Source organism: Triticum urartu, chromosome 2A, assembly GCF_056163025.1.
Source record: "Triticum urartu cultivar PI428250 chromosome 2A, HENAU_Tu73, whole genome shotgun sequence".
Lineage (NCBI taxonomy): Eukaryota > Viridiplantae > Streptophyta > Magnoliopsida > Poales > Poaceae > Triticum > Triticum urartu.
Genome location: NC_141874.1, coordinates 4,451,296 through 4,478,670, shown reverse-complemented (window position 1 = coordinate 4,478,670; position 27,375 = coordinate 4,451,296). Strand labels below are relative to the sequence as shown.

The 27,375-nt window shown below is 43.0% G+C and overlaps 3 protein-coding genes across 3 annotated transcripts; 1 reads left to right on the top strand and 2 right to left on the bottom strand.

The window, feature by feature from the left end:
* Positions 1-10,744: 10,744 nt before the first annotated feature.
* Positions 10,745-12,607, top strand: LOC125534538 (uncharacterized). The gene is made up of 4 exons (XM_087540536.1): positions 10,745-10,812; positions 11,242-11,371; positions 11,490-11,699; positions 12,350-12,607. Exons 1-4 carry the CDS (start codon positions 10,745-10,747, stop codon positions 12,605-12,607), a joined length of 666 nt encoding a protein of 221 aa, XP_087396662.1.
* Positions 12,608-15,592: 2,985 nt separating this feature from the next.
* On the bottom strand, positions 15,593-18,937 carry LOC125534520 ((E)-beta-caryophyllene synthase-like). The gene is made up of 7 exons (XM_087539320.1): positions 18,809-18,937; positions 18,456-18,717; positions 17,923-18,286; positions 17,618-17,836; positions 17,370-17,505; positions 15,999-16,250; positions 15,593-15,909 (listed from the first exon to the last, which is right to left on the bottom strand). Exons 1-7 carry the CDS (start codon positions 18,926-18,928, stop codon positions 15,619-15,621), a joined length of 1,644 nt encoding a protein of 547 aa, XP_087395446.1. The 5' UTR covers positions 18,929-18,937; the 3' UTR covers positions 15,593-15,618.
* A 3,291-nt stretch (positions 18,938-22,228) lies between these two features.
* On the bottom strand, positions 22,229-24,353 carry LOC147982708 (desmethyl-deoxy-podophyllotoxin synthase-like). The gene is made up of 2 exons (XM_087542652.1): positions 23,381-24,353; positions 22,229-22,996 (listed from the first exon to the last, which is right to left on the bottom strand). The coding sequence occupies exons 1-2, from the start codon at positions 24,278-24,280 to the stop codon at positions 22,364-22,366; spliced, it is 1,533 nt and encodes a 510-aa protein (XP_087398778.1). The 5' UTR covers positions 24,281-24,353; the 3' UTR covers positions 22,229-22,363.
* Positions 24,354-27,375: the final 3,022 nt, after the last annotated feature.

Here is a 27,375-nt window from a genome sequence, read left to right as displayed (position 1 = left end):
GTTCTCATACATGGACCATATCTCAGATTTCATGGCCTCAAACCATTTCGCCGAATCTGGGCTCATCATCGCTTCCTCATAGTTCGCAAGTTCATCATGGTCTAGTAACATGACTTCCAGAACAAGATTACAGTACCACTCTGGTGCGGATCTCACTCTGGTTTACCTACGAGATTCGGTAGTAACTTGATCTGAAGTTACATGATCATCATCATTAGCTTCCTCACTAATTGGTGTAGTAGTCACAAGAACAGATTTTTGTGATGAACTACTTTCCAATAAGGGAGAAGGTACAATTACCTTATCAAGTTTTCTACTTTCCTCCCACTCACTTCTTTCGAGAGAAACTCCTTCTCTAGAAAGGATCCATTCTTAGCAACGAATGTCTTGCCTTCGGATCTGTGATAGAAGGTGTACCCAACTGTCTCCTTTGGGTATCCCATGAAGACATATTTCTCCGACTTGAGTTTGAGCTTATCGAGATGAAACTTTTTCACATAAGCATCGCAACTCCAAACTTTAAGAAACGACAGCTTAGGTTTCTTGCCAAACCATAGTTCACACGGTGTCGTCTCAACGGATTTAGATGGTGCCCTATTTTAACGTGAATGCAGCTGTCTCTAATGCATAACCCCAAAACGATAGTGGTAGATCGGTAAGAGACATCATAGATCGGACTATATCTAATAAAGTACGGTTATGACGTTCGGACACACCATTACACTATGGTGTTCCAGGTGGCGTGAGTAGTGAAACTATTTCACATTGTTTTTTAATTGAAGGCCAAACTCGTAACTCAAATATTTTACCTCTGCGATCATATCGTAGAAACTTTTATTTTTATTGTCACTATGATTTTCCACTTCACTCTGAAATTCTTTGAACTGTTTAAATGTTTCAGACTTATGTTTCATCAAGTAGATATACTCATATCTGCTCAAATCATCTGTGAAGATTAGAAAATAATGATACTTGTCGCGAGCCTCAATATTCATCGGACCACATACATCAGTATGTATGATTTCCAACAAATCTGTTGCTCGCTCCATTGTTCCGAAGAACAGAGTCTTAGTCATCTTGCCCATGAGGCATGGTTCGTAAACATCAACTGATTCATAATCAAGTGATTCCAAAAGCCCATCAGCATGGAGTTTCTGCATGCGCTTTACACCAATATGACCTAAACGGCAGTGCCACAAATAAGTCGCACTATCATTATTAACTTTGCATCTTTTGGTTTCAATATTATGATTATGTGTATCACTACGATCGAGATCCAACGAACTATTTTCATTGGGTGTGTAACCATATAAGGTTTTATTCATGTAAACAGAACAACAATTTATTCTCTTACTTAAATGAATAACCGTATTACAATAAACATGATCAAATCATATTCATGCTCAACGCAAACACCAAATAACACTTATTTAGGTTCAACACTAATCCCGAAATTATAGGGAGTGTGCGATGATGATCATATCAATTTTGGAACCACTTCCAACACACATCGTCACTTCACCCTTAACTAGTCTCTGTTTATTCTGCAACTCCCGTTTCGAGTTACTAATCTTAGCAACTAAACTAGTATCAAATACTGAGGAGTTGCTATAAACACTAGTAAAGTACACATCAATAACATGTATATCAAATATACTTATGTTCACTTTGCCATCCTTCTTATCCGCCAATCACTTGGGGTAGTTCTGCTTCCAGCGACCAGTCCCTTTGCAGTAGAAGCACTTAGTCTCAGGCTTAGGATCAGACTTGGGCTTCTTCACTTGAGCAGCAACTTGCTTGCCGTTCTTCTTGAAGTTCCCCTTCTTCCCTTTGCCCTTTTCTTGAAACTAGTGGTCTTGTCAACCATCAACACTTGATGTTTTTCTTGATTTCTACCTTCGTTGATTTCAGCATCACGAAGAGCTTGGGAGTTGTTTCCGTTATCCCTTGCATATTATAGTTCATCACGAAGTTCTACTAACTTAGTGATGGTGACTAGAGAATTCTGTCAATCACTATCTTATCTGGAAGATTAACTCCACTTGATTCAAGCGATTGTAGTACTCAAACAATCTGGGCACATGCTCACTAGTTGAGCGATTCTCCTCCATCTTTTAGCTATAGAACTTGTTGGAGACTTCATATCTCTCAACTCGGGTATTTGCTTGAAATATTAACTTCAACTCCTGGAACATCTCATATGTTCCATGACGTTCAAAACGTCTTTGAAGTTCCGATTCTAAGCCATTAAGCATGGTGCACTAAACTATCAAGTAGTCATCATATTGAGCTAGCCAAACGTTCATAACGTCTGCATCTGCTCCTGCAATAGGTCTGTCACCTAGCGGTGCATCAAGGACATAATTCTTCTATGCAACAATGAGGATAAACCTCAGATCACGGATCCAATCCGCATCATTGCTACTAACATCTTTCAACACAATTTTCTCTAGGAACATATCAAAATAAACACAGGGAAGCAACAACGCGAGCTATTGATCTACAACATGATTTGCAAAATACTACCAGGACTAAGTTCATGATAAATTTAAGTTCAATTTAATCATATTATTTAAGAACTCCCACTTAGATAGACATCCCTCTAATCCTCGAAGTGATCACGTGATCCAAATCAACTAAACCATAACCGATCATCACGTGAGATGGAGTAGTTTTCAATGGTGAACATCGTTATGTTGATCATATCTACTATATGATTCAAGCTCGACCTTTCGGTCTCCTTGTTCCGAGGCCATATCTGCATATGTTAGGCTCGTCAAGTTTAACTTGAGTATTCTGCGTGTGCAAAACTGGCTTGCACCCGTTGTAGATGGATGTAGAGCTTATCACACCCGATCATCACGTGGTGTCTGGGCACGACGAACTTTGGCAACGGTGCATACTCAGGGAGAACACTTCTTGATAATTTAGTGAGAGATCATCTTATAATGCTACCATCAATCAAAGCAAGATATGATGCATAAAAAGATAAACATCACATGCAATCAATATAAGTGATATGATATGGCCATCATCATCTTGTGCTTGTGATCTCCATCTCCGAAGCACCGTCATGATCACCATTGTCACCGGCGCGACACCTTGATCTCAATTGTAGCATCGTTGTCGTCTCGCCAATCTTATGCTTCCACGACTATCGCTACCGCTTAGTGATAAAGTAAAGCATTACATCGCGATTGCATTGCATACAATAAAGCGACAACCATATGGCTCCTGCCGGTTGCCAATAAGTCGGTTACAAAAAATGATCATCTCATACAATAAAATTCATCATCATGCCTTGACCATATCACATCACAACATGCCCTGCAAAAACAAGTTAGACGTCCTCTACTTTGTTTTTGCAAGTTTTACGTGGCTGCTACGGGCTTAAGCAAGAACCAATCTCACCTACGTATCAAAACCACAACGATAGTTTGTCAATTTGACTCCGTTTTAACCTTCGCAAGGACCGGGCGTAGCCATACTCGGTTCAACTAAAGTTGGAGAGACAGTCGCCCGCAAGCCACCTATGTGCAAAGCACGTCGGGGAAACCGGTCTCGTGTAAGCGTACGCGTAATGTTGGTCCAGGTCGTCTCGTCCAACAATACCGCCGAACCAAAGTATGACATACTGGTAGGCAGTATGACTTATATCGTCCACAACTCACTTGTGTTCTACTTGTGCATATAACATCAAACCATAAAACCTAGGCTCGGATGCCACTGTTGGGGAACGTAGTAATTTCAAAAAAATTCCTACGCACACGCAAGATCATGGTGATGCACAACAACGAGAGGGGAGAGTGTTGTCTACGTACCCACGCAGACCGACTGCGGAAGCGTTGACACAACGTAGAGGAAGTAGTCGTACGTCTTCCCGATCCGACCGATCCAAGCACCGTTACTCCGGCACCTCCGAGTTCTTAGCACACGTACAGCTCGATGACGATCCCCGGGCTCCGATCCAACAAAGCGTCGGGGAGGAGTTCCGTCAGCACGACGGCGTGGTGACGATCTTGATGTTCTACCATCGCAGGGCTTCGCCTAAGCACCGCTACAATATGATCGAGGTGGAATATGGTGGCAGGGGGCACCGCACACGGCTAAGGAACGATCTCAATGATCAACTTGTGTGTCTAGGGGTGCCCCCTGCCTCCGTATATAAAGGAGCCAAGGGGAGGGGGCCGGCCGGCCAAGGAGGGCGCGCCAAGGGAGTCCTACTCCCTCTGGGAGTAGGATTCCTGCCCCCAATCCTAGTTGGAATAGGATTCGCTGAGGGGGAAAGCGAGAGAGGGGGCCCGGCTACCTCTCCTTGTCCTAATAGGACTAGGGGAGGGGGGAGGCGCGCGGCCCATCTTGGGCTGCCCCCTCTCCTTTCCACTAAAGCCCACTAAGGCCCATACAGCTCCCGGGGGGTTCCGGTAACCTCCCGGTACTCCGGTAAAATACCGATTTCACCCGGAACACTTCCGATATCCAAACATAGGCTTCCAATATATCAATCTTTATGTCTCGACCATTTCGAGACTCCTCGTCATGTCCGTGATCACATCCGGGACTCCGAACTAACTTCGGTACATCAAAATGCATAAACTCATAATAACTATCATCGTAACGTTAAGCGTGCGGACCCTACGGTTCGAGAATAATGCAGACATGAGTGAGACACATCTCCGGTCAATAACCAATAGCGGGACCTAGATGCCCATATTGGCTCCTACATATTCTACGAAGATCTTTATCGGTCAGACCGCATAACAACATACGTTGTTCCCTTTGTCATCGGTATGTTACTTGCCCGAGATTCGATCGTCGGTATCCAATACCTAGTTCAATCTCGTTACCGCCAAGTCTCTTTACTCGTTCCGTAATACATCATCTCGCAACTAACTCATTGGCTGCAATGCTTGCAAGGCTTATGTGATGTGCATTACCGAGAGGGCCCAGAGATACCTCTCCGACAATCGGAGTGACAAATCCTAATCTCGAAATACGCCAACCCAACATCTACCTTTGGAGACACCTGTAGAGCTCCTTTATAATCACCCAGTTACGTTGTGACGTTTGGTAGCACACAAAGTGTTCCTCCGGTAAACGGGAGTTGCATAATCTCATAGTCATAGGAACATGTATAAGTCATGAAGAAAGCAATAGCAACATACTAAACGATCGGGCGCTAAGCTAATGGAATGGGTCATGTCAATCAGATCATTCAACTAATGATGTGATCCCGTTAATCAAATGACAACTCTTTGTCCATGGTTAGGAAACATAACCATCTTTGATTAACAAGCTAGTCAAGCAGAGGCATACTAGTGACACTCTGTTTGTCTATGTATTCACACATGTATTATGTTTCCGGCTAATACAATTCTAGCACGAATAATAAACATTTATCATGATATAAGGAAATAAATAATAACTTTATTATTGCCTCTAGGGCATATTTCCTTCAGCGCCCCCTCCCCTTGGGCAATTCGGACTCCCTATGGGAGGGGGCGCGGCCACCCCTTTGTGGGCTGCCTCCCCTCTCCCATATGGCCCATGTAGGCCCATTACTTCCACCCCCCCCCCCCACGGGGGGGGGTCGGTAACCCCTCGGTACTCCGATAAATATCTGAAACGTCCCGAAACCATTTCGGTGTTCAAATACTAGCGTCCAATATGTCAATCTTTACCTCTTGACTATTTAGAGACTCCTTATCATGCCCGTGATCTCATCCGGGACTTCGAACAATCTTCGTTCACCAAAACGCATAACTCATAATAAAAATCATCATCGAACATTAAGCATGCGAACCAATAGCGGAACTATGTAGACATGACCGAGACACATCTCCGAGAACTATGTAGACATGACCGAGACACATCTCCGGTCAATAACCAATAGCGGAACATAGATGCTCATATTGGTTCCTACATATTCTACGAAGATCTTTCTTGTTCAAACCGCAATGACAACATACGTTATTCCCTTTGTCATCGGTATGTTACTTGCCCGAGATTCGATCGTCAGTATCATTATAACTAGTTCAATCTTGTTACCGGCAAGTCTCTTTACTCATTCCGTAATGCGTCATCTCGCAACTAACTCATTAGTCACATTGCTTGCAAGGCTTATAGTGATGTGCATTACCGAGAGGGCCCAGAGATACCTCTCCGATACTCGGAGTGACAAATCCTAATCTTGATCTATGCCAACCCAACAAACACCTTCGGAGACAACTATAGAGCATCTTTTATAATCACCCAGTTACGTTGTCACGTTTGATAGCACACAAGGTGTTCCTCCGGTACTCGGGAGTTGCATAATCCCATAGTTAGAGGAATATGTATAAGTCATGAAGAAAGCAATAGCAATAAAACTTAATGATCATTATGCTAAGCTAATGGATGGGTCTAGTCCATCACATCATTCTCTAATGATGTGATCCCGTTCATCAAATGACAACAGATGTCTATGGTCAGGAAACTTAACCATCTTTGATTAACGAGCTAGTCAAGTAGAGACATACTAGGGACACTCTGTTTTGTCTATGTATTCACACATGTATCAAGTTTCTGGTTACTACAATTCTAGCATGAATAATAAACATTTATCATGATATAAGGAAATATAAATAACAACTTTATTATTGCCTCTAGGGCATATTTCCTTCAGATATGTCCAAGGTCAAGTGCAATAACTGCAAAGAGATGGGTCACTTTGCGAAGGATTGTCCAGAGCCTAACAAGAGGGAAATCAAGGCAAATTTGGTGAAGCGGGAAGATGAACATCCAGCTCTTCTGATGACCAAAGTTTATGATCTCATCCAAATGGTGGTTGTGGAACCAATCGAAAGGTGCTACTTCATGAGAAGAAAGTAACACCTAAGTTATTCGGAAATCAGATGGTGTTGTAGTATCTACACAAAGATGCAAGTAACCACATGACGGGGTGCAAAGAGAAATTCCTCGAGCTGGAATTTCATGTTGAAGGCTCGGTAAAATTCGGTTATGGTTCAGCTATGTAGATTTGCGAGCAACGTTCTGACCTCTTCGAGGGTATCATAGGCAAAGATCGCATACTCATCGGAGCATAATACACCCCGCGGCTTCACAACAACATCATCTTTATTGGGAAACTTTTGGAGAATGGATGCAAGGTGGATATTTAGAATGGAGTGATGACGATCTTCGATAACCTCTGATACATGCTAGAGCATGTAAATCGCATGCGAAAGAAGCTCTCTATCCTCAACCTTGATCAATCACAACCAGGATGTTGCCTTGCCAAAAGATCTCGGTGACGACATCGACAACGAGGTGCATAATGATAATGACAATCAAGATGATGGTCATGGTCATGATGACTATGACAATGACACAGATGCTGACGACCCAACATCTACCATGCCCGGGACGCTGTCGTCTTCCTCAAGTTCATCGATGCCAACACAATTTGTGTCGCCTCCTTTGCAAGCCACAACTGACTCCTCTGGGCCTCGTCATTTCAAGACCCTCAAGAAAGTCTACAAGTACGCGAAGCCAGTTAAGCTCGAGTACTCTAGACTATGTTTGCTCGGAGTTGAGGAGTTGGGGGACTTTGTAGAGGCGAGAAGAAGTCCTAGCTGGAAGCATGCCATTGATGAGGAGATGAAGGCAGTTAAGAGCAATGGCACGTGGACTTTGGTAACCCGAGCTCTGAACCAAAATGCCATAGGCTTAAAGTAGGTTTACAAGGTAAAGAATGACTCAAAGGGTGCTTTTGTGAAGTATAAGGTAAGTCTCGTCGCGAAGGGCTATGTACAATGCCAATGAGTTGCCTATGAGGATGTGTTTGCACCAGTTGCTCGACTCGAGACATTGAGGCTGCTCCTAGCTTTGGCAGCACAAGAGGATTGGAAGGTTTATAATATGGATGCTAAATCGTCTTTCCTCAACAGTGATCTCATAGAAGAAGTGTAGATGAAAAAGACCGTCGGCTACAAGAAGCAAGGCAAAGAAGGAAAGTTTAAAAGCTCAAAAAGGCACTTTACAGTCTGAAGAAAGCGCCAAAAGTTTGGAACTCAAGGTTAGACCAAAGTTTGGTCTCGGTCGGGTTCAAACCTGCTAGTTGGAGTTTATCTCGACGATCTGATTATCACCGGAGATAGCACATAAGAAATTGAAGGTTTCAAGCTGCACATGAAGAAGAAGTTTAGCATGAGCAATCTGGGATTAGTCAGCTATTACTTAGGTGCTGAAAAGAACCAAAGGTCCAGAGAAATTTCCCTATGTCAATTTAGCTTATGGGGTCAAGTGATTGGACAAGTGTTGCATGACATATTGCAACGAGATGCAATTTCTAATGGACCAACATCAAAAGTGGAGGAAGATTAGCTCAAATCTGCCGATGGGCACCACAATGTATTGAAGCGTTGTGACTAATATTTATGCTTACTTCTAGAAGGATCTCTTCATGGCACAACCCTCCTTTGAGGTTGTGCCCGGCTTGGATCGCTGACATGTAAATGCTATAATCTCGGTCGTTGAGTATGTGGACCTCACGCTCCCTTTCTCGCATAATGGGGGTTGGTCGGGTGACAATGGAGTTAAAGGCTAATTCGACCCCCGTCCTGGATAGCTTTTTTGGTCACCTTCTGCTAGAAGTTTTGGAGCATTATCAAGGTGGGTGTATGTTTGTTCTCAGGATTTGAATCTATGTGATTAGGGACTACCAAACTTAACTTTGTAATGTGGGTAGTCATTATGCGACGTGTTTGCATGTTGCAGATGTGTGCTATTCTCTTGCCCTGAATGTTATTTCCCGCCTAGCTCTGCTACTAATAAATGAGGGATGCCATTTTGCCAAAACCCTCCAGAACTTTCTTATTAGTTATCTTGATTCCTTGATTGGCCTTAAAACCGAGCTATCTTTGGATCCTAGAAAAGCCAAGGCTATCATCACTTATGAAAAAACAATGAAAGTCTCACATATGATAATAATAATAGAGAAGGCGCAGCACAAGTGGATCCCACCTACGAGTGGCTGGCTAAAGCGCAATTCGGATGGAGCTTTTGCTGATGATGGGATGCTTGTGAGGTATGGTCCTTAGGGATGACAAAGGCAGTGTCATCTTCCATCCTGCATGGCTCTCTTTTCTTGTCGTGATGCTATTGAAGCCGAGTTATGTGGTTGCGTGGAGGTGCCCTCTTTTGCCATTCAAAGAAGTGAGTTCCCAATCACGATGGGAATGGACACTATAGTTGCTGTTAAGTTGATGCAAGCTCGGGAAGAAGATAGACCAATCTATGCTTCTATCAGGAGGAAATTAGGCACCTCATGGGTTTACATGAAAACTTGTATTACTCATATTAATCTACTCCCTCCGTTCTAAATTACTTGTCTTGGATTTGTCTAGATACGAATGTATCTAGACTCATTTTAGTGCTAGATATATCCGTATCTAGACAAATGTAAGACAAGTAATTCGGAACGGAGGGAGTAACTCAAAATAAAGTTAGCGATATCTTGGCTAAATTCGCTGGAGTTGAGGGCGGAACTATGACATTGTTAATGTCCGACCTTGATGTTTCTATTTCTATGGTTCTAGCTCATGATGATTGTAAGGACTACGTGATTGAGTAATACAAAGTTTTAAAGGCTACGTCTAGCATTTTTGTTTGGACACTACTTGAGTAATACCCCCTCTGTGCCAAAATAAGTGTCTAAAGAGTATAAGGTACACGCACATCAATTCACAGAAGAAAAAAGAATGGGGCCAGCCGGTGAGGCCCATGAGTCCACCATCGCCCAACCCTGCAACCCACCCCATTCGTTCCTCCTCTGCTCTGCTCCGACGAGCCCGGCGGCGGCGGCGATGGCGATGAGACGAATGGAGGGCGACGAGGAAGCGTCGTCTCCCGCCGGCTGCTCTGTCTCCCCGGCCGGCTGGCGTGGTCGCCAGCCCGCCCACTCCTCCGCCTGCTGGGCTGGAACCGAAAGAGAGCGCAGTGCCACCAGGTCAGGTCAGCTTTCATCCACCTGCCTGCGCGCCAAGTGCTTGTGCTTATGCCCGTGACGTTCTCTTCCACTGGGACGGACCTAGCGCCGTGCATGTGCTTTCAACTACGTGGTTGCTCCAGTAGTTGTGTACTACGTTGTGCTATGGTGAGCAACCACGCACGAGCTTTGTTTGGGGTTCTAGTGGGTAGTGGCCACTGGCATCATCATCCTCCCTGGCTCACGCTGTCAACGACTATATTGAACATCCCAGTCAGTATGCAGCATCTTCCCTGCGCCCCGGCCCGGCCGTGTAATGCTCTAGCCCAGCTCGATGAGAGTACTAGCAATGAGTCAACTACTACTCGAGACCAGAGTATCCAATGCGTTTCTTCCCTCCCTAGCTGTTGATGTATCTTTCTGAAGCGCATCCATGGGACGGGCTCTCGATCGGCAAACAATGTATTACCCGAGTGTTTTACTTTTTACCGACTACTGTTTTTACAGCTCTCGGCGAAAGGAAGTTTCTACCGAATGCGCGCTATTGCGAGTTCAGTTCTCGGCAAAGGGATGGTGTGTCGTGAGCCCGTGAAACGGTACTCGCAGTCGATAAACACTGATTTTCCTGTGGTGCAAAGTTCCCCATGGGATCCGGTCAGTTAGCCTTGGCCTTCCTGCTTAATTATCACCAAACTAATTATTGCTCCTATATATCCACCTATGTATCCTTATTAGATCTCGCAGATCAGCTAGAACAAGTCGGTTGGTGGAGATCTGATGGCTGAGTTGTTCAGCGAGCAGGCTGCCGTCTACGCTGCGGCCCAGCCGGTCTACCCTAAGGATCTGTTTGCCAAGGGAAAATATATTTTAGAGCACCAGCACCCAGACCCATCTATCCTAGCCATTCATTTTTCGCATCACGATTCGTGCAAGCACATTTCTTTTTTTTGTTTCTCCCACATAGAACATGTTTTGAACTTCAAACGTCCACAGCACGGCAAAGCTTTCTATCTAGAATCTGTGATAAAACTTTCAGATTTTTTCATCCAATATAAATATACGAAATAAGATTATTTTTTTGGTTAAAAAATCTTATTTTTAGAATTTATGTCAGACCAAAAAATATGAAAGTTTTATCTCACGTTCTAGTTAGGAAGCTTTATTGTGCTGCAAAATTTGAGATTCAAGACATGTTCTATATGAGAGAAACAAAAAAGAGAAATTTACATGTAAAATGTTAGTTGTATAGCACAGATATCAAAGCAATATTGAAGAGCTAAGATAGATGGGCCTGAGTGCATATGCTCAAAAAATCTGCGTCCCTTTGCCAAGCTCGCGACTCTCACCGATGGTCACCGCTTCGCCTGGGATGTTGGCACTGCCAATGGCCAGGCCGCCATCGGTGTAAGCTAATTCTCTGTGTGCTATTATCGCCATTTGGTAGACGCCACTAGCTATCATGTTGATGCATGTCTAGCCTAGGGTGACAGATTACGGCGATGCATGCGTGCATGTCTCGCAGGTTGCAGAGCACTACGACAAGGTTCTAGCGACAGACGCGAGCGCGGACCAGCTGCGGCACGCCGTCCCGCATCCCAATGTCCGGTACCTCCACACTGCCGACACAACGCCACAGGAGGAGCTCGTGGCCGCCCTCGGGGGCGACGACAGCGTCGACCTCATCACGCTGGCGCAAGCGGTGCACTGGTTCGACCTCCCGGGGTTTTACACCGTGGCTAACCGGTGTTGGAATTCGCCCACAGAATCAATCATATCAAATCACGATGAACACACACGCGCAAAAACTTTGGCCAAGGGCACGTGTCGTGCCCCTTCTTTTCTTTATTTCTTTTTCTCTTTTTCTCAATACCACGGTGTTACAAACCTCACGACGTGCTGCATATAAATATGCGCAGGCCTGACCGACCTAAACAATCCTAGACGCACTAGTTGTCCTAATACTACACGGACCCAACACGCCTGAACAGCAAAGCAAACTCCTGGCCGGACTCAACATGGACACGTACAACTAATCCTATCCAAACTAATATGGACACAGCCAAGACTCTCTAACGTGAACTTATACACCTAGCCTAATCACCCGCTACCTTGATCATCATTAGTCTAAATCTAGAATAAACTCCTACTACAGACTCAACCAATACTATGACTAGGACAAGATTACCTAACAACCGGGTGCTGCGGAAGCCCGGAGGGGTGATCGCAGTGTGGGGCTATAACTACCACGTGATCCCCGTGGAGGACATGCTGTCGCGCTTCTTCCGTAGCACCCTGCCTTACCGGGATCCCAGATCATGGTACCCCATCGAAGGGTACCGGAACCTGCCGTTCCCATTCGCGCACATCGGCCTCGGGAGATAGGGCCAGCCGGCCGGCTTCGACATGGAGCAGGAGAAGTCATTCGCGGGGCTCATCGGCATGCTTAGGTCCACCGGGGCGGTGGCGAGAGCCAGGCAGCAGGATAGCATGGACCTGCTGGACGAAAGCGTGATCAAGGAGCTGGAGGAAGAATGGGGAGGGCCGGAGCTTGCCCGCAAGGTGACGTACAAGGCCTTCCTGCTGACAGGAACACCTCGTCCTACTGCTTCTCCTTCTGCAGGAGCAGGACTAGAGGAGTGAGGCCAAGACCATTGGTGTTTTGTTTTTTCGCTTTGAATTCCTCTCCATATCATGCCAATATGTCATGCGTGTTTCTTTCACTCCTGTTTTCATAGCTTCTACCACCGGCCGGCTGGGTGGCATGATCTGTACTTCCTCTTTTTAGAGATTCCACTACAAACTACATACGGATGTATATAGACATATTTTAGAGTGTAGATTCACTCATTTTGCTTTATATGTAGTCCATAGTGGAATCTCTAAAAAGACTTATATTTAGGAACGGAGGGAGTATTTCATTATTTGTACGTACGTCCAGAAGCGTGCTGAGTCCACATTGCATGCGGCCAAGTCGATCATGTTTACGTTGTTGTATTGCATGCATGAGTTAGTTAGTCATGTTGTATCGTCGCTTAAACAGTTTGTTTCCTTATTGAATAAAAGTAATAAAGTGAGAAAAGACATGCTTTTGAGCTGCAACAGTTTTCAGTGCTCAATCTTTTTGATCTCCTTCTTTAAATAGACACATACTGTCTGATTCTGTTTGTTTGCTCTCGTTGGTCTAGTAAACACTGTCGGATTGTGTTTTTGGTCACCAACCATACGCAATGCATCTTAAGATATTCCGAAAGCCTCCATTTATCAAGCACTACTTTGTTCTTGGTGTCCCCAACTGTTTAGATGCGAAAGTTGCCTAACTAGTGATGCAACTGTAAGTACGTCTCGCTTTGATTGGATTTTACCTATTTCAGGCAGACATGCTTGGTAGCCAATTTCAACTATGATGTTGCTCCATTTTGTAGATGAATCTCCTTGAAGGCACCGAACTGGGGTGTAGAAAAACCACTCTCGGTCTAAATATTCAGATCTGGTTAATTTTAACTAGATGGAGAGATGATGCCTTTTTGCATTGACTAATAAGCAACTACTCCGTGTAGGTCATGATGACAAGCAAGCAGGGTAAGGGGACTATGCTCGTCTGCCTGAGTAGAGATACATCATGTATAATTGGAATACGTGGTCGAATTTTGCATATGTGAGTGATTGGAGAAGGTTTAGATGATGCTGATCAACTGAGGGTACCGAAAGGAACATGTTACTCATGGTTGCCGCCAAGAACAACACGCAGGGACTGTCATACACTTACTCCATGACTCCAGCAATTGGTGTGCCTAAAACAGGGCACAAGGTTCATTTCACTTGAGGTGAGTAGGCCCCGTTGAACTGCCGGAGCTACAGTAGCTTGCTTGCTTGAAAACGTTTCAGAATTTAGGTTAACTGACTTGAAAATGTTTCATAATTGAGGTGGTAAGTGCGGGCGACGAATTGCCTTGCAACAAGTTCACTGGGTAATGGTTATGCAGATACATATGCGATATGGTTGCTGGATCCATCCTAAGGCTAGCAAAAGTGTATCCTGCTTCTAGTTAGGCAGATGGTTAGTATTTTGTTCCATTCAATATTAGTCTATTGCATAGTATTCTGACCCTGAGATGGATTACATTTCGTTTACTGGTGCTTTGTGAGGCCCCGTGTCCGCTGTGCCCAAGATATAGACTGGCAGGACATAAATTTTGTTCACTTACTCATTCTTCCTTCACCACAGAGTCATCATAATCCTGGATGATTCGTAAGAGGTGATGAGAAGATCATTGAGGGCATGTGGGAAGCCACTTGCTGTTTCACAGATGCTTCTGCTTTTCAGTCATATCAGTTGAACATCCGCCCAAGGTCTCCCCGACTGTTCTTTAAACTATTTGTTTTCCCGAGTGTTGTTACTCCACCGGAAAACAGAGCTTAATTTCTATTTCAGGAACAGAGCTTAATTCGTTTCCATGATGCAAAGGTTGGCTGGAGATTTCTTTATTTCTTTGCATCCAGATAAGCATGTAACTATGTCATCTTCTACATCTGCCAAAGGTGGTGCTATTTTCTTGGATTTCTTCGTTGCATTAAGAGAAATGTATAACTATGTGATCTTCCACACGAAATTTGTAAGTATTCTGCAAACTTTATTTGCAGTGTCGTTACAAATGCGAACCCACATCTCATCTTGATGTGCCATAACTATATGATCTTCTACTTACTAATTGTGTGCAAAAGATTACTATTGGGAGTGGGAGGCGGGTATTCCTCCACTTATTCTTCTCTTAGGCTTCCTTCTTCTAGGCACACTTGTTCATCCGTGATAAGTTGTTCTTTGTGCTCCCCATTATTTGCTGCAAGTTAGTTTGACAAATATTTAATTCATGGTCTTTTACCGGTTTCTGCAGCCATGCATCAATGTGGTTGTTTACTCTTCTTGTCGTCCATTCATTCGTTCACCCTGTGAGTCCGGCAATTTTTTTACTTCTCCCAACGTGAATACAATCCGATCTTGTTCAAGTATGAACAGGTTGCAACTTCATATAAATCATATCGAATGGATCACCCTGAATCTTCTTATCGAAGATGTGACATAGGACCTCATCGACAGTGGTGGTGATGGCGGCGATGTTGGTGATGGTGCGGCAGTAGAGGCGGTGGCCCATGGACATCCCCAGGCGAGGGTTGCTCCCCTGGTGGCTTCCTTCCCGGCCTTTCTTCAAGGTTGGAACGATAGAGGTGGGGCTTGGTACAACCCCCAAGTGCATCTTGATATGGACCGTGGCTGGATACGGAGGGATGGATTGTGAATGGTTGGATATGAGGATGATGGCGGCGGCTAGGGATGGAGGTGTATATAAAAGGGCTCTCCCAAAGCCCACACATCCATTCCAAATTTATCCTTGTTTCACTCTTCACCGTTTATTCCTTGCACTTATTATAGTATAGTAATGCCCATTCCCACAAATCTTAAGTCACAACATAACATTTATTTGAAAACACCATAGAAATAGCTTAGTGCTTACAGGCATTACACACAATCATCAAACAATGCATTATTGCTATGATACAAACACTACATATGGTAATATATAGAGTATCATGTATTGTTTATATATAAAGATTTAAAGGCCACGATAATCTGCTACCATATATGTTTGAATTAATCAAGCATCCATTGGGTGCACATATACTGAATCCAATGTCCCTTTGACTGAATAGCCGAGGGTGTATCCGTCATCGTGCTTGTATAGGAAATCCGTCACCCGTGCGAGATTGGCCACTCTTGACAAGAATGCCAATGGATAAACCATCGGCTGGATGCAGCTCTCACATATGTCCATCCAAGCTTGCTCCACTACTTCATTAAGCTTTTCATTTGCCTCCTCTACCGTGCACCCGTTTTCATTCATGCAAGTCTGCACGGTGGATACCATATGCTGCGAAGTTTGTTCCCGCTTTAATGATAGAAAATAATTTTTTGTAAGGTCAAATATTATATTTATAGTGCAAAACTGCTATCACGTTTGCTAGAGAAATTATTTACCTCGTGGGACACAATGTCATTCATCACACGGGCGATGATGCAGACGGCTCTGATGATTGTTGGGTATGCCCAAGCCCATTGTATAGTCTCACTTGACGTGATGTCTCCCATTAATAGGAACGCAATGTTTGATATTTGCATACATATAGTGCTTGGCGCAGAGATTTTTAGGTGCTCTTCGAGGTTCGCTGGAACATACTTCTCATCCCGCCATTTCACCTCCACGTGGTAGCAGTTTGCTGCATCAATAAACTACAAAAATCCACAGAAAATTCTAATCTCAGTATGTATTTCAGTTATCTTTAATATCCTTTTATGGTCTTTCCCACGCCAGTCGATACCACAACTCTAACATTTTTTTTCTTATGTTGAATCATAAATTGAACTTAATGTGAACAATCTTTGAACAAAAAATTGAAACATGACCTACATATATTTTTTGCAAGCGTCCAACACATATACCGATCATGACCACAAAAAACTTAATGAAAAAATGTAACTATTTGACTAATGTGCATGACATCATGAGGTGACATGGTTTGCATGGATAGATTAATGCAAAAATGTGTAACTTATGGGTATATGCATGACTTATGATCTGACATAATTTCATTCTGTACTTGTAAGAACCAAAATCATTTATGGCATCCAACCAAAAGGCAGCAAAATAATCTCATGAGAATCATCCACATCTGATCACAACAAAAAGAAAACGGACGACTGCAACATTCAAAAGTTGCCATTGACACATTAATCCCTCTATCCGACTCCAAAAGAGACATCGATCCATGCTGGTTAGCAACTTCTCTGACAAGGCCAGCTCCTCCTACGCGTTGCTACAGACAACAGGCCCAAGCGGTCCAAGAGCTCAGCGACATCCGGCCCAACCTCCATAGTTGTTCGAATCTGGTTGGCCCCAAGCACCACTGGTTGGGCGACTTGTTGGGACTATGGAAAGTGAAAGTGGTGAGAGGTTAGGAACCAGACAACAGCTGGCCAGTGGGTTTGTGGGGCCTGCATTTCGTTGCTGAATATGGGTGTAGTACAGTTTAGGAAGAGAATGTGGGAATGAGGAGGAAAGGGATTGCTTTTTTCTTTTCTTTTGGGAAGTGGCTTGAGTTGAGTAGTGCATAAGGTATGCATCCTAAGTGGAGGTGAAGATCTAGCATGTGCAATTCATCGCCTCATCAATATTATTTCCCCATCAATAATGACCAACATGACTAACAGTTTGTACTTGCTTGAAACATAGTATTCTTGAGATGAGAATTTTTTTTATTGATGGCTAGATTTTAATTGTGGAAGATATTTACTAATTTTGTCTCACATAAAATTTTAGTCAAGTATACTAGAGATATGATATGTAATTACCAGTTTTTTCACCAATTCAGCATGTTTGTTTTTCTGAAGCTTCAGATCCTCTTCAATCTGATTTATAGAAGCAACTGTACCCTTGTAGAAAGGCCTCATGTATGCTGGGGCTTGCTCAACTGCATGCTCGTCCCACCTGTTGTTTTGAAGCCAATTACAGTACATATATGCTTACATATGGTGTGCTTAAAATTAGTTACAAGTGATCTAATGAAAATAGAATGGAAAGTGTCGTGGCAAAAGTCAACCTGTTTATTGCTGCAGTGAACATGTTGCTTTCTTCTGTGGTGCTATAATTGTCGTAGAAGTCGTCAAAAACTGAGACAAGCGTAAACAGCTTTGTTAGCACGATTCTTGGGTATGAATAATGAGGCTCAAAGAGAACTCCCATCATCCAAAAGTGAATCTCAACCATTCGATTGCGCGCCCAAGTTAGATGAGTCTGGATGTCAAATCCGTTCCACCATCTGTAAAAGAACATGTGAATATGTCTCCAACTAATAATAGTTAATTCATAATATCTAAAGGTGTTAAAAGTACTGGAGATCCTTACATGGTAAGATCTTTCAGCTCGTCGCAGTACAGACCTTGCACGAGGTTGTAGTCCAGCTTTGCAAACTCAAGTATGGTCTCATTTCTTGTAGAATTTTTTTCGTAGGCCGAGATGTAGCGCTTTGTTTCAACTCTGTTAGTCCCCCTGAAAAGTGGAGTTTCCAGGCTGTGTCTAATTTCGTCTGCAATGGTCAGGTCCAAATTGTTAAGAATAGATTTTAGGGTCTTCTTTGTGGAACTCATGGCAACGTCAAGTATCTTTTCTCCATGGGTTCTGAGATATGCAGCATTGTAGAGGCCCAACAAAGATGTAGCATCAGTGCTTCCAATATTTCCATCGTCGTCTATAAACTTGGAAAACACATCTGCATATATATTTACATCCAGATATTCAGGTAAGTAAATAAATAATAGATTTTTGCAAACAATATATTTACCATTGCACGAGTTCAATTCGTAATACCGTAACTCATATCTGCAAATATAATTTTTTTTTGTACCACAACATTTACCCGTAGAAGTGTACGTACGTACCAGAAGATACACAGTAACCATGTTTCCTGAGCAAGTAAAACTGCAGGGAAGCTGTACGGAGGTCCAAAAGTTCAATATTTTCATCATGTATATCAGACAAAAGTTCATTAATCTCTTTTCCATAGTGATAGTCAACCCCAATACGCTGCAACGTGTCGACAAGCTCCAGCTTCTGAGGTAGGTCAGAGCATTTGGCAGTGTCTATTATGATTTGCCTCACCTCTTCCTTTTTAGCTTCAGCCGTGCCCTCCATAGACCGATACTGCAGAGACACATTGCTGATTGCTGAGATGAAAAGGACATAGCTTGTTGCGGACTGTCTTTAGGAAATACATGTGGTATGGAACTCTTACCTGTTGTGGGGTACATGGCTTGTAGTCGAGGAAGAAATCGCCCCATTGGCTTGCCGGGTAAGGCCGGGGCTTGTGCACGTCGTCCTGTACCAGAGGAGGTATAGAGTTTTTGGTTGCCATTTGCACGGCTAGGATTTGTCACTGGGTCTATGGCTATGAATGTACTGATCCCATGCTTTATATAGTGAAAGCACGTGAAGGGATCAGTGCAGGGCTGAGAGCAGCACAAATATATTCAAACAACATGAATTGTTTTTTTTAATGCTCGGCTAGTAAACATGCACAAGTACGACTTTGCAAAACCACCTTGCCCAGAGACCAGATTACAATGCCCACAATTTTTTTCTACTCCTGGAGAAAAAAGGACAATGGAAGACTAGTCATGGATGGTGACATACTATGGCTGAAGAAGATTGCTCTGGGTGCAATGGCGAAATTGTGGGTGCATGACTTGACACGCTAGAGTTCAAATCATGATGCTTAAATTTATTCTGTGCATGCCTCTTTAGATTATGGTTCTGCTAAATCTATCTCATCGCTATTTCGTCAATAGCTAATCATATACTACAATATTAATTCTTCGCTCGCCATATTCTCTTTCGAAGATTGCTGCAGACCACACTCTCTCAAAGATCGCTGGAGGCCATGCTGCAGTTGGCTAGAAATCTATATGGACCAACCAATGTGTAGGGGTGAACACAACAGATAGGGTTGTCTTAATTTATCTTTGTTATTTTATTTATATTATATGTACCCCTAAAGTTAATACAAAGTTGAGCCACTTATTTTGCGACAGAATGAGTACTATTTTATATATGATGCCACCTTTTGGTGAGAGTGAAACCATATGTTAGATAGTGATGATGCCATTGATTACGTGATGGTATTATATCACGTGGAGTAGGTGTACGTACATGGATTGACCACCAAGTCAAATGAAGGCTGGCTGCTTAAGCATTTAATATGGGATACAATTAGCTAATTACAAGGCCAAGCTAAGATCATTAGGTAACTCATTCCCCCGCCTAGCTAGGTAGGTCCAGACAAGTTAAATTAGTTCCCTCGGAATAAATAGATGATGATAAAGCCGCTGGAAAGTTGGTGTTCTTTATCCAGTTGTATTTTTGTGCAAATAACTTCATGCAGTACATTTCCACTTTAAAACCCTGTGTTCGCTTGAAGGTGTAACCAAGTAGCAAGCTATCTCAGTATCACCATGCCTCCATCGTGGCACTTCCTGTTATCTTCGCATTGTCAGCAACCACCGGGTCTTTTCTTTTACCCCTATGACATGCTTGATTCGGTTGCATTGCAGTCTCTTTTTTTACAGAAAGACTGTAAGGGATGCCCATATGAGAGAGTGGGAATGCATCAGGCCCTTTTTACCACTAGGCTATGCCTTAATTAGTCCGTCGGTTGTATTGTTGTCATGCTGAAGTATTGTAGGATCAATAACCTCATATATTATTACCCTGAGAGCAAGAATACTGCGGGTTATCATTCTTACCAGAAACACCCCAAAACTAGAAACACCCCAAAATCATATCTCACACAATATCATATCCAAGAAAAAAACCAGATAACCAAAGAACATCTCCAAGAGAATATCATACCTAACCCAGGGAACTCGGCAAACAGGCCCCACCATAACGGCTCTGTCAAGTGTATCGAGGTTGGACAAGTGGCTACCTGTTTGACAAGCACCTTGTGATTGATGAGTGCCTTATTCCAATGTTGCCGAGTGTGGTGCGTTTCTCGAGTTATTTTTGTTGGCTCTCAACAAAGATAGAGCTATACCATGTCTTTGTTATTTGCCGTGTGTTTTTATATGCTACTCAGTAACTTTGCTGGGGACCCCTGGAAAACAATTGGCAAATAGCTGTACACTACGCAAAAAATTGATTTTTTTTCTATAGTGGTCGGTACTTCAAATGCCTCAACACATGCTTACATTGCCTCACGAAAGCTTCAAAGAGTTGTTGAGTACTATGATCCCATAATACAATCCATTGTTGTTTCATAGAAACAACATCTTTGGGGCGATGTAACACTTGTGAAATGTCAACTTAATCCTGATATTTCAAAGAGTCTACCAATTTTTCTGATCACCCCTATAGCCTAGCCATCTAAAATCTCCCCCAACAAGCCCAGGGAGAAGTTCTAGTGTAAAATTTCTCTCAACAACAGTCAAACAAGAAATGATCAACAGGTGCAAATTGACCATTATAAAATATAACATCGGGGTGGCTACTAGACGTCTTATAACATATAACATAATGGCTCCCTGTTAATATATAACATAGCGGCGGCTATTAGCCGCCTTAGAACATATAACATAGTGACTTTTGTTGGTAATCCTCGGAACAAATGTTTTATATTATATGACGTAGGGGCGGCTATTAGCAGCAGCCTTATAACATATAATATAGTGATGGCTAATTAGCTCGGACAAGGAGAAAACATACGATTTTCTACTAACTCACACGGCAATGCGTCATCGATTGGAATGTATTCGAAATTTTCCTTGGTCTACTTTATGGTTGAGAATAGAAAACGAGCTTCTGATGGGTACTAGATGGGTGTGGTCATGTTTGTGTTGCGAAATACTCTTTGACTAATTATTAATTATGCATGTACTTACAAACTTAAAGCTAGTTTACAGCTTGGTTTAAAATAGCGGATAAGCTAGCTAACTGCTAGCCAATATGTTACTCGGCCAGGCCGCCCAGCTGAAAGAAAGTGTAGATCAAAGTTTACTAATTTTTGTTACACTTTTTACTAGAGGTGTGGAATAAGTTTGAACCATGTGCAGTATGCAGTAACTTCAAAACTACGTCTCTGTCTCTAGATGGTATATTTCCCCGACAATATTAGAGAACACGTATTTTGTGCGCCCTTCTTTATATATTACAAGATAGAAAAAAAGAACGTTGTGATCTCTCGCTCTCAAGGCTACATGGCAGGGGCACTAAGCAAAAGGAAAAGACATGCACCCCCTCACCTGAAAAAACTACACCAAAAACTACCAATAAAATCCCCAACAAAAAACACAGGTAACAGAAGAAAATCTCCAAGAGAAGATCAGCGTCATTGCCATTAGTGGCACTAAAGAGACCCACTTGTAGTACACTGAGGACCCACGCGACACATTTCATGTAGGCGGAGAGGCAGACTGGCCCACTCGCAGAGGCACGAGCGTACCATCGTAGATATGCTGTAGAGAGACCCACCCACAGCCTCACCCCTACTCCACGTGTTGCGCCGTTGCTCATGGAGTGGAGCTGGTAATGCAAGAATCATGGTGAGCAAGAAAAGTATGTGGTCTGCTATATAGTGACAAACTTGCTCAGACCTTTTTTCATAGAGGTACTTGTAAATATTTATACAGAGATAATTCTTTACATAGCTAATGTCGAATAAATGTTGAAAATATTTTGATAGTGCAACTTTTCCAATGAGAGCCCTATTCTTATTACAGTAATGTATAGAGATACAGGGCAACACAGGCATCCTGGTTCAGTAAAGGTGTTGTTATATGCATATGCATTACCATGTCTATATCGAAATAGCCTTGGAACGTTTATATGGAATGGCTATCAGCTGCAGGTCCAATTTTCTCCTTACACTGACCCCAAATTTCTCAGACATATCCACTGACTCTGCACTTGCCCCTCCAGGAAGCACCCAGTCAAAGTGGTAGAGTAGGTTTGCCAAGACAACCTCCACGGTCGACATGGCAAACAATATCCCAGGGCATTGCCTTCGCCCAGCCCCGAAAGGAGTGAATTCAAAATGCGTCCCATAATATTCGACATTGCTGTTCTCAAACCTCTCCGGCTTGAACTCTTTGGGGTTGTCCCAATATTTGGGATCCCGGGAAATTGCAAAGACATTAACAAATATATTAGTGCCTTTAGGCATGTTATAGCCCATGATTTCACAGTCCTCTCTCGTCTCTCTGGGGACGAGCAACGGAGCCGGAGGATGCAACCTTAACACCTCCTTGATGACCATCTGCATGTATCGGAGCTCGTTGAGGTTGGTACTTTTGATGACATGTCGACCTTGGCCTAGCACTTCTCGGACTTCTTGTTGTGCTTTAGCCATTGCTTCAGGGTTGTTCAATAGCTCTGACATAGCCCACTCCACTGCAGTTCCGGTGGTCTCAGTAGCAGCTCCAAATATGTCCTGTAAACAACGATGGGTATTTACGATTTATATTGTAAAGAGAAAAATATTAAGTTGAAACAAAATATGTCCTATGGGATGAACCACTGTGTATGTGTAAATGCAAACATAAATCGTTTCACCTACAGAAGTACCAGTAGTACCAATCTATTCGGGATTTATTTTGACTCTGCGTGCCAAGAATCTGATGATGCATATGACAAATATAGTATATAAAATTGTAAATTGCTTCATGGCATGACATGGTCCATCTACTCTATATCTTTTATGTCGTTATATTAGTTGAGCCCATGTGTTGAAAAATGATTGAAGTCAACATCAAAATTTTCAACGAAATCCTCAACCAATAAAATTATTGTAGATTCTTGAGGAAAAAGTACTCACAAAAATGACGACTCCGATAATCTCTGAAGTTAGAGGGAAGGTCAACGAGTCATCTTCCTGCAGCCTGAGTAGTACGTCCAGTAGGTCCTCATCATTGGTGCTGCGGGCATGGCCACCGGCAGCTCGCGCAGCCTTGCGCCCCTCGATGATCTCAGTGATGATGTGCTGGATACGGCCATAGCTCCTCCTCATAAGGCGCTCACCATTGCTGAGCAACCGCACCAGCCGTGATGACGGGAAAAGGTCCACGAGGCAGAAGCTGCCCATAAGCTCGTTCACCTTGCTTAGCTCGTGGAGGTACTCATCCTGCCGTGTGAACTTGCCGCCGAAAACTGCCAGCGTCACGACATCGCTGCTGAGTGTTGCCATCTTCGCGCTCACATTTACAGTAGCACCGGCGGCGTCGATGGAATGGAGGAGGTTACCTACCTCGTTGGCCTTGATGCCCTCCATACGCCTCACCTGCTTGGAACTGAGGAGCTCCACGATGCAGATCTTGCGCATCTGGCGCCACCGATCACCGTAGGGGCCGAAGATGATGCCCATACCGCCACAGCCCATGATATCCTGCAACGGACTGCGGGGCCGGCTTGCGAAGTCGAGGTCGTTGGTCTTCATAACCAGTGCCGCTGCCTCAGCGCTTGAGACGATTACTGTTGGGACCTCACCTAGCCTGAGATGCATCAGCGGCCCATACTGGCGAGACATCTTCATCATCCTGCGGTGTGGGAGGTCACCAACGAGGTGGTGGAGGCTTCCGATGATCGGGAGAGTCCACGGCCCGGGAGGCACTTGCTTCTTCTTGGGGTTTCTCTTGCTGCCAAAGAATATGAGAAACCAGAGGGCTAGCACCGTGGATATGCCTATGAAATACAAGCTTAAGCAGCGCTCCATCTCCATGGCCAGCAGCTTGGAAGTGCAGTGATAAGATAACCAATCTGTTGGCTTCTTTCTGCTTGGAGAGACGTAGAATATATAGACCGCAAGAAAAAAGAACATACATAGACAAATAAATTACTGGACATTTTCAACGGCCTATTTACGGTGGCATTTCATCTGTAAAATCTAGTCCCACAAGAAGATCGGAAGGGAATTCAGACTTGGTACCACGATATAAGGGGTTCTCTCTACCACCTCCTTGGAACATATAACACCATACAACAACGCGTGCAAGTGCTCACTCACCTCACCACGGCATGCCGAAGAGCGTGTGCTTTAGTTCGCCGTGTGGAAAGGAAAATCAATTATTAAAATTATGAGTCACAAACGGCACAATAATAACAGGGAGAATATCACATGATACCACCGTTCAAGTGATACCATAATACCAGTTTCAAATATCCAATTTAGATGTGTCAAAAAAATTCGAAAAAATTATGAATGTTCATCACATATATGTCTACCTCCCCTAAAAAATTCAGATCAAAATGCGATGAATATTCACAATTTGATCTGAATTTTTTTATGGGAGTTAGACATATATGCGATGAATATTCACAAAAAAATCGAATTTTTTTGACACATCTAAAATTGGATTTTTTTTTAAACTGGTATCATGGTATCACTTGAATGGTGGTATCATGTGATATTTTCCCAATAATAACAAGTTGTTTCTTATTTACTTGGACTCTGGGCTGTTATTGAGTCGTACAGCTGTCACCCAGCAGAATACATATTCCCGTGTTAAAAAAAAGAAAGAACACATTCTCCCTCCATCCAAATATATAGTGGCAAATATGAGATGTATGATATAAAATTTATATCATTAGAACCTACTTTCACATGAATTTGACAGTATGCTTTGTGTAACATGCATTTCATTTTTTTGCTCTAACCAGTGGTCAAAGGTAACCTCAAAAAATGTATCAGGTCCTATATATTTGAACAGCAGGAGTACGGCTGCTCTCGCATGCACCATTGCCATCATTTTTTTGTATTGATTTGCTGCTCTCTGTTTTCCATCCCGGCGACCATGAACAGTGTTTCTTATTGTATATACTCACAAACTTTGTGAAGTTGATCAGAAATTACAGTGATGATTACATTCAGTTTAGTATTTTGTTTCTGCATTTCGTACAGTGTGTGGCGGTATTTCTTATACTCTCTCTGTTCCACAATGTAGTGCGTATACAGTTTTTGAGAAGTCAAACTTTATATAATTTGACCAAGTTTGTAGAGAAGAACAGATACATCTAGAATACCAAATACATATCCTTAGATACATTACAAGACATACTTCCATATTGTATATATTTGGTATTGTAGATATAAATAGTTTTCTCTATAAACTTGGTCAAAGTTTGTAAAGTTTGATTTTCCAGAAAATTTATATGCACTACATTATGAAATGGAGGGAGTATTAATTATGTACTCACAAACTTATAGCCTTCTGACGTCGATCACAAATTGATGTGATGAGTACATCCAATTTAATATTTTGTTTCCCCCCGTCCTAGTGTGTGTGATATAGTTAGAGGAAACAAACATGTGCGTGCAGATCAATGATGTGAGATAGAGAACACATCATTCATACCTTGTTAAAACCGACATGTCTCGTACACATGATTCACATAGTTCAATCGTTAGCAGTGAGGTTTCACATCACAAACAGCTTGTCTGCAGAAATTGTGTGCCATGATTTGCACACTTTTCATAGATAGCCAAAGTGTGCAATGACTAGGTCCAATGCATATTTGTCTGTGTGAATCGTCAGCGACTTAGTTCGCACGATTACTAAGAAATGGTCATGTGTAATGTAAGTTGTATCACACATGGGTGTATAAGCATAAACATGTGCACACGCGTCACCCCTCGTCTTCTCCCGTGCTCTTTCGACATGTTCCTGCAAGTGTATTGCCATGCTTGCCTGACCACAACAGACGCGGAGATTAAGGGTGGGCGCCTCCGTTCTCATGCGCTCGCTGAGGCTTCCTACATGGCTCGCCACCTCAATCCTCTAAAGACCTTCAACCCTTCTACCAGCTATAAAAAAGGTCCAATCACTCCAGCCACTGACGCATCACACTTGTGGGCGTGCACCTGCAGTTGTGTAGGATCGACGGACAAGCAATTGTGCGTTTTCGGTGACATGCAATTGTGTGCGACGAGTGGATATGCAGTTGTACATAGCTGATGGTGGTGAGACTATACTTGTGCGCCCGTACACAGAGGTGTAACTAAATTTGCGTGCCTGTACGCGGATGTGCGACTGTAGTTGTTGCGCCCAAATGCATGACCATGCATGAAAGTGTAGTTGAGTGCGGCGTGGAAATGACAAAAAAATGAAGCTAAAATAATATAAATGCGAACACTGATGGGCGTGCAACTGCAGTTATGTGCACCCAATGGACTTGTAGTTGGACACAGATACGGCACGCATGCAACTGAAAGTGTACACGGCATGCAACTACAGTTGCCGTGACCTGGTGAGCTTATATATAGGGTTAGTTGCATGGAGGTGCAACATGAAAAAGAAGCGTAAATGAAATTCATAATATAAAATATAAAATGTAAGTCAACATAAAAAGAGAAAAATCTTTTTGGCATAAACGTTTGCGTAAAATCATATTTGCATTGGAGTTATAGATGATAATTTGTTAATTCTCATCTAGGTGATAATCAACGAATCAGGATTTTTTTTAGTGACCGTGGAGGCGATTCACCAAAACGCTGCCTCCATATCTTTTTCTCAATTTTCCTTCATTTCTTTGCACACACTAGGTATTTCTAATTCTAATTAGAGGCATCTAAACATCCAGTTAAAGTTGAATAACACTGACAACAAAGTTGCAAATGGGTAATATGCCATTTTCATAAACTAAACTACAAACTACTAGTTTGTAGGGGAATGACATCACTAATCGACATTGGTATTTGCGGCGGACTTTGGGATCACGAACATCTACTCAGAGCCATTGTCGTTGTCGAAGTCGACTCTGAGCTTGTTGTTGGAGTCCAAAGGCTCATCTGTGGCCAAGTGGCACTGGCGCTCCTTC

Bases quoted from the DNA above. Each gene is read 5' to 3' on its own strand.
- LOC125534538 (XM_087540536.1), top strand. From the start codon at position 10,745: ATGGCTGAGTTGTTCAGCGAGCAGGCTGCCGTCTACGCTGCGGCCCAG. The intron at 11,372-11,489 runs GTAAGCTAATTC...CATGTCTCGCAG, and splicing joins ATGGCCAGGCCGCCATCGGT to GTTGCAGAGCACTACGACAA. The intron at 11,700-12,349 runs GTGGCTAACCGG...CTCGGGAGATAG, and splicing joins ACCTCCCGGGGTTTTACACC to GGCCAGCCGGCCGGCTTCGA.
- LOC125534520 (XM_087539320.1), bottom strand. From the start codon at position 18,928: ATGGCAACCAAAAACTCTATACCTCCTCTGGTACAGGACGACGTGCAC. The intron at 18,287-18,455 runs GTACGTACGTAC...ATATATATGCAG, and splicing joins TGGTTACTGTGTATCTTCTG to ATGTGTTTTCCAAGTTTATA. The intron at 16,251-17,369 runs GTAATTACATAT...GGATTTTTGTAG, and splicing joins CTGAATTGGTGAAAAAACTG to TTTATTGATGCAGCAAACTG.
- LOC147982708 (XM_087542652.1), bottom strand. From the start codon at position 24,280: ATGGAGATGGAGCGCTGCTTAAGCTTGTATTTCATAGGCATATCCACG. The intron at 22,997-23,380 runs GTGAGTACTTTT...CGTTGTTTACAG, and splicing joins TTATCGGAGTCGTCATTTTT to GACATATTTGGAGCTGCTAC.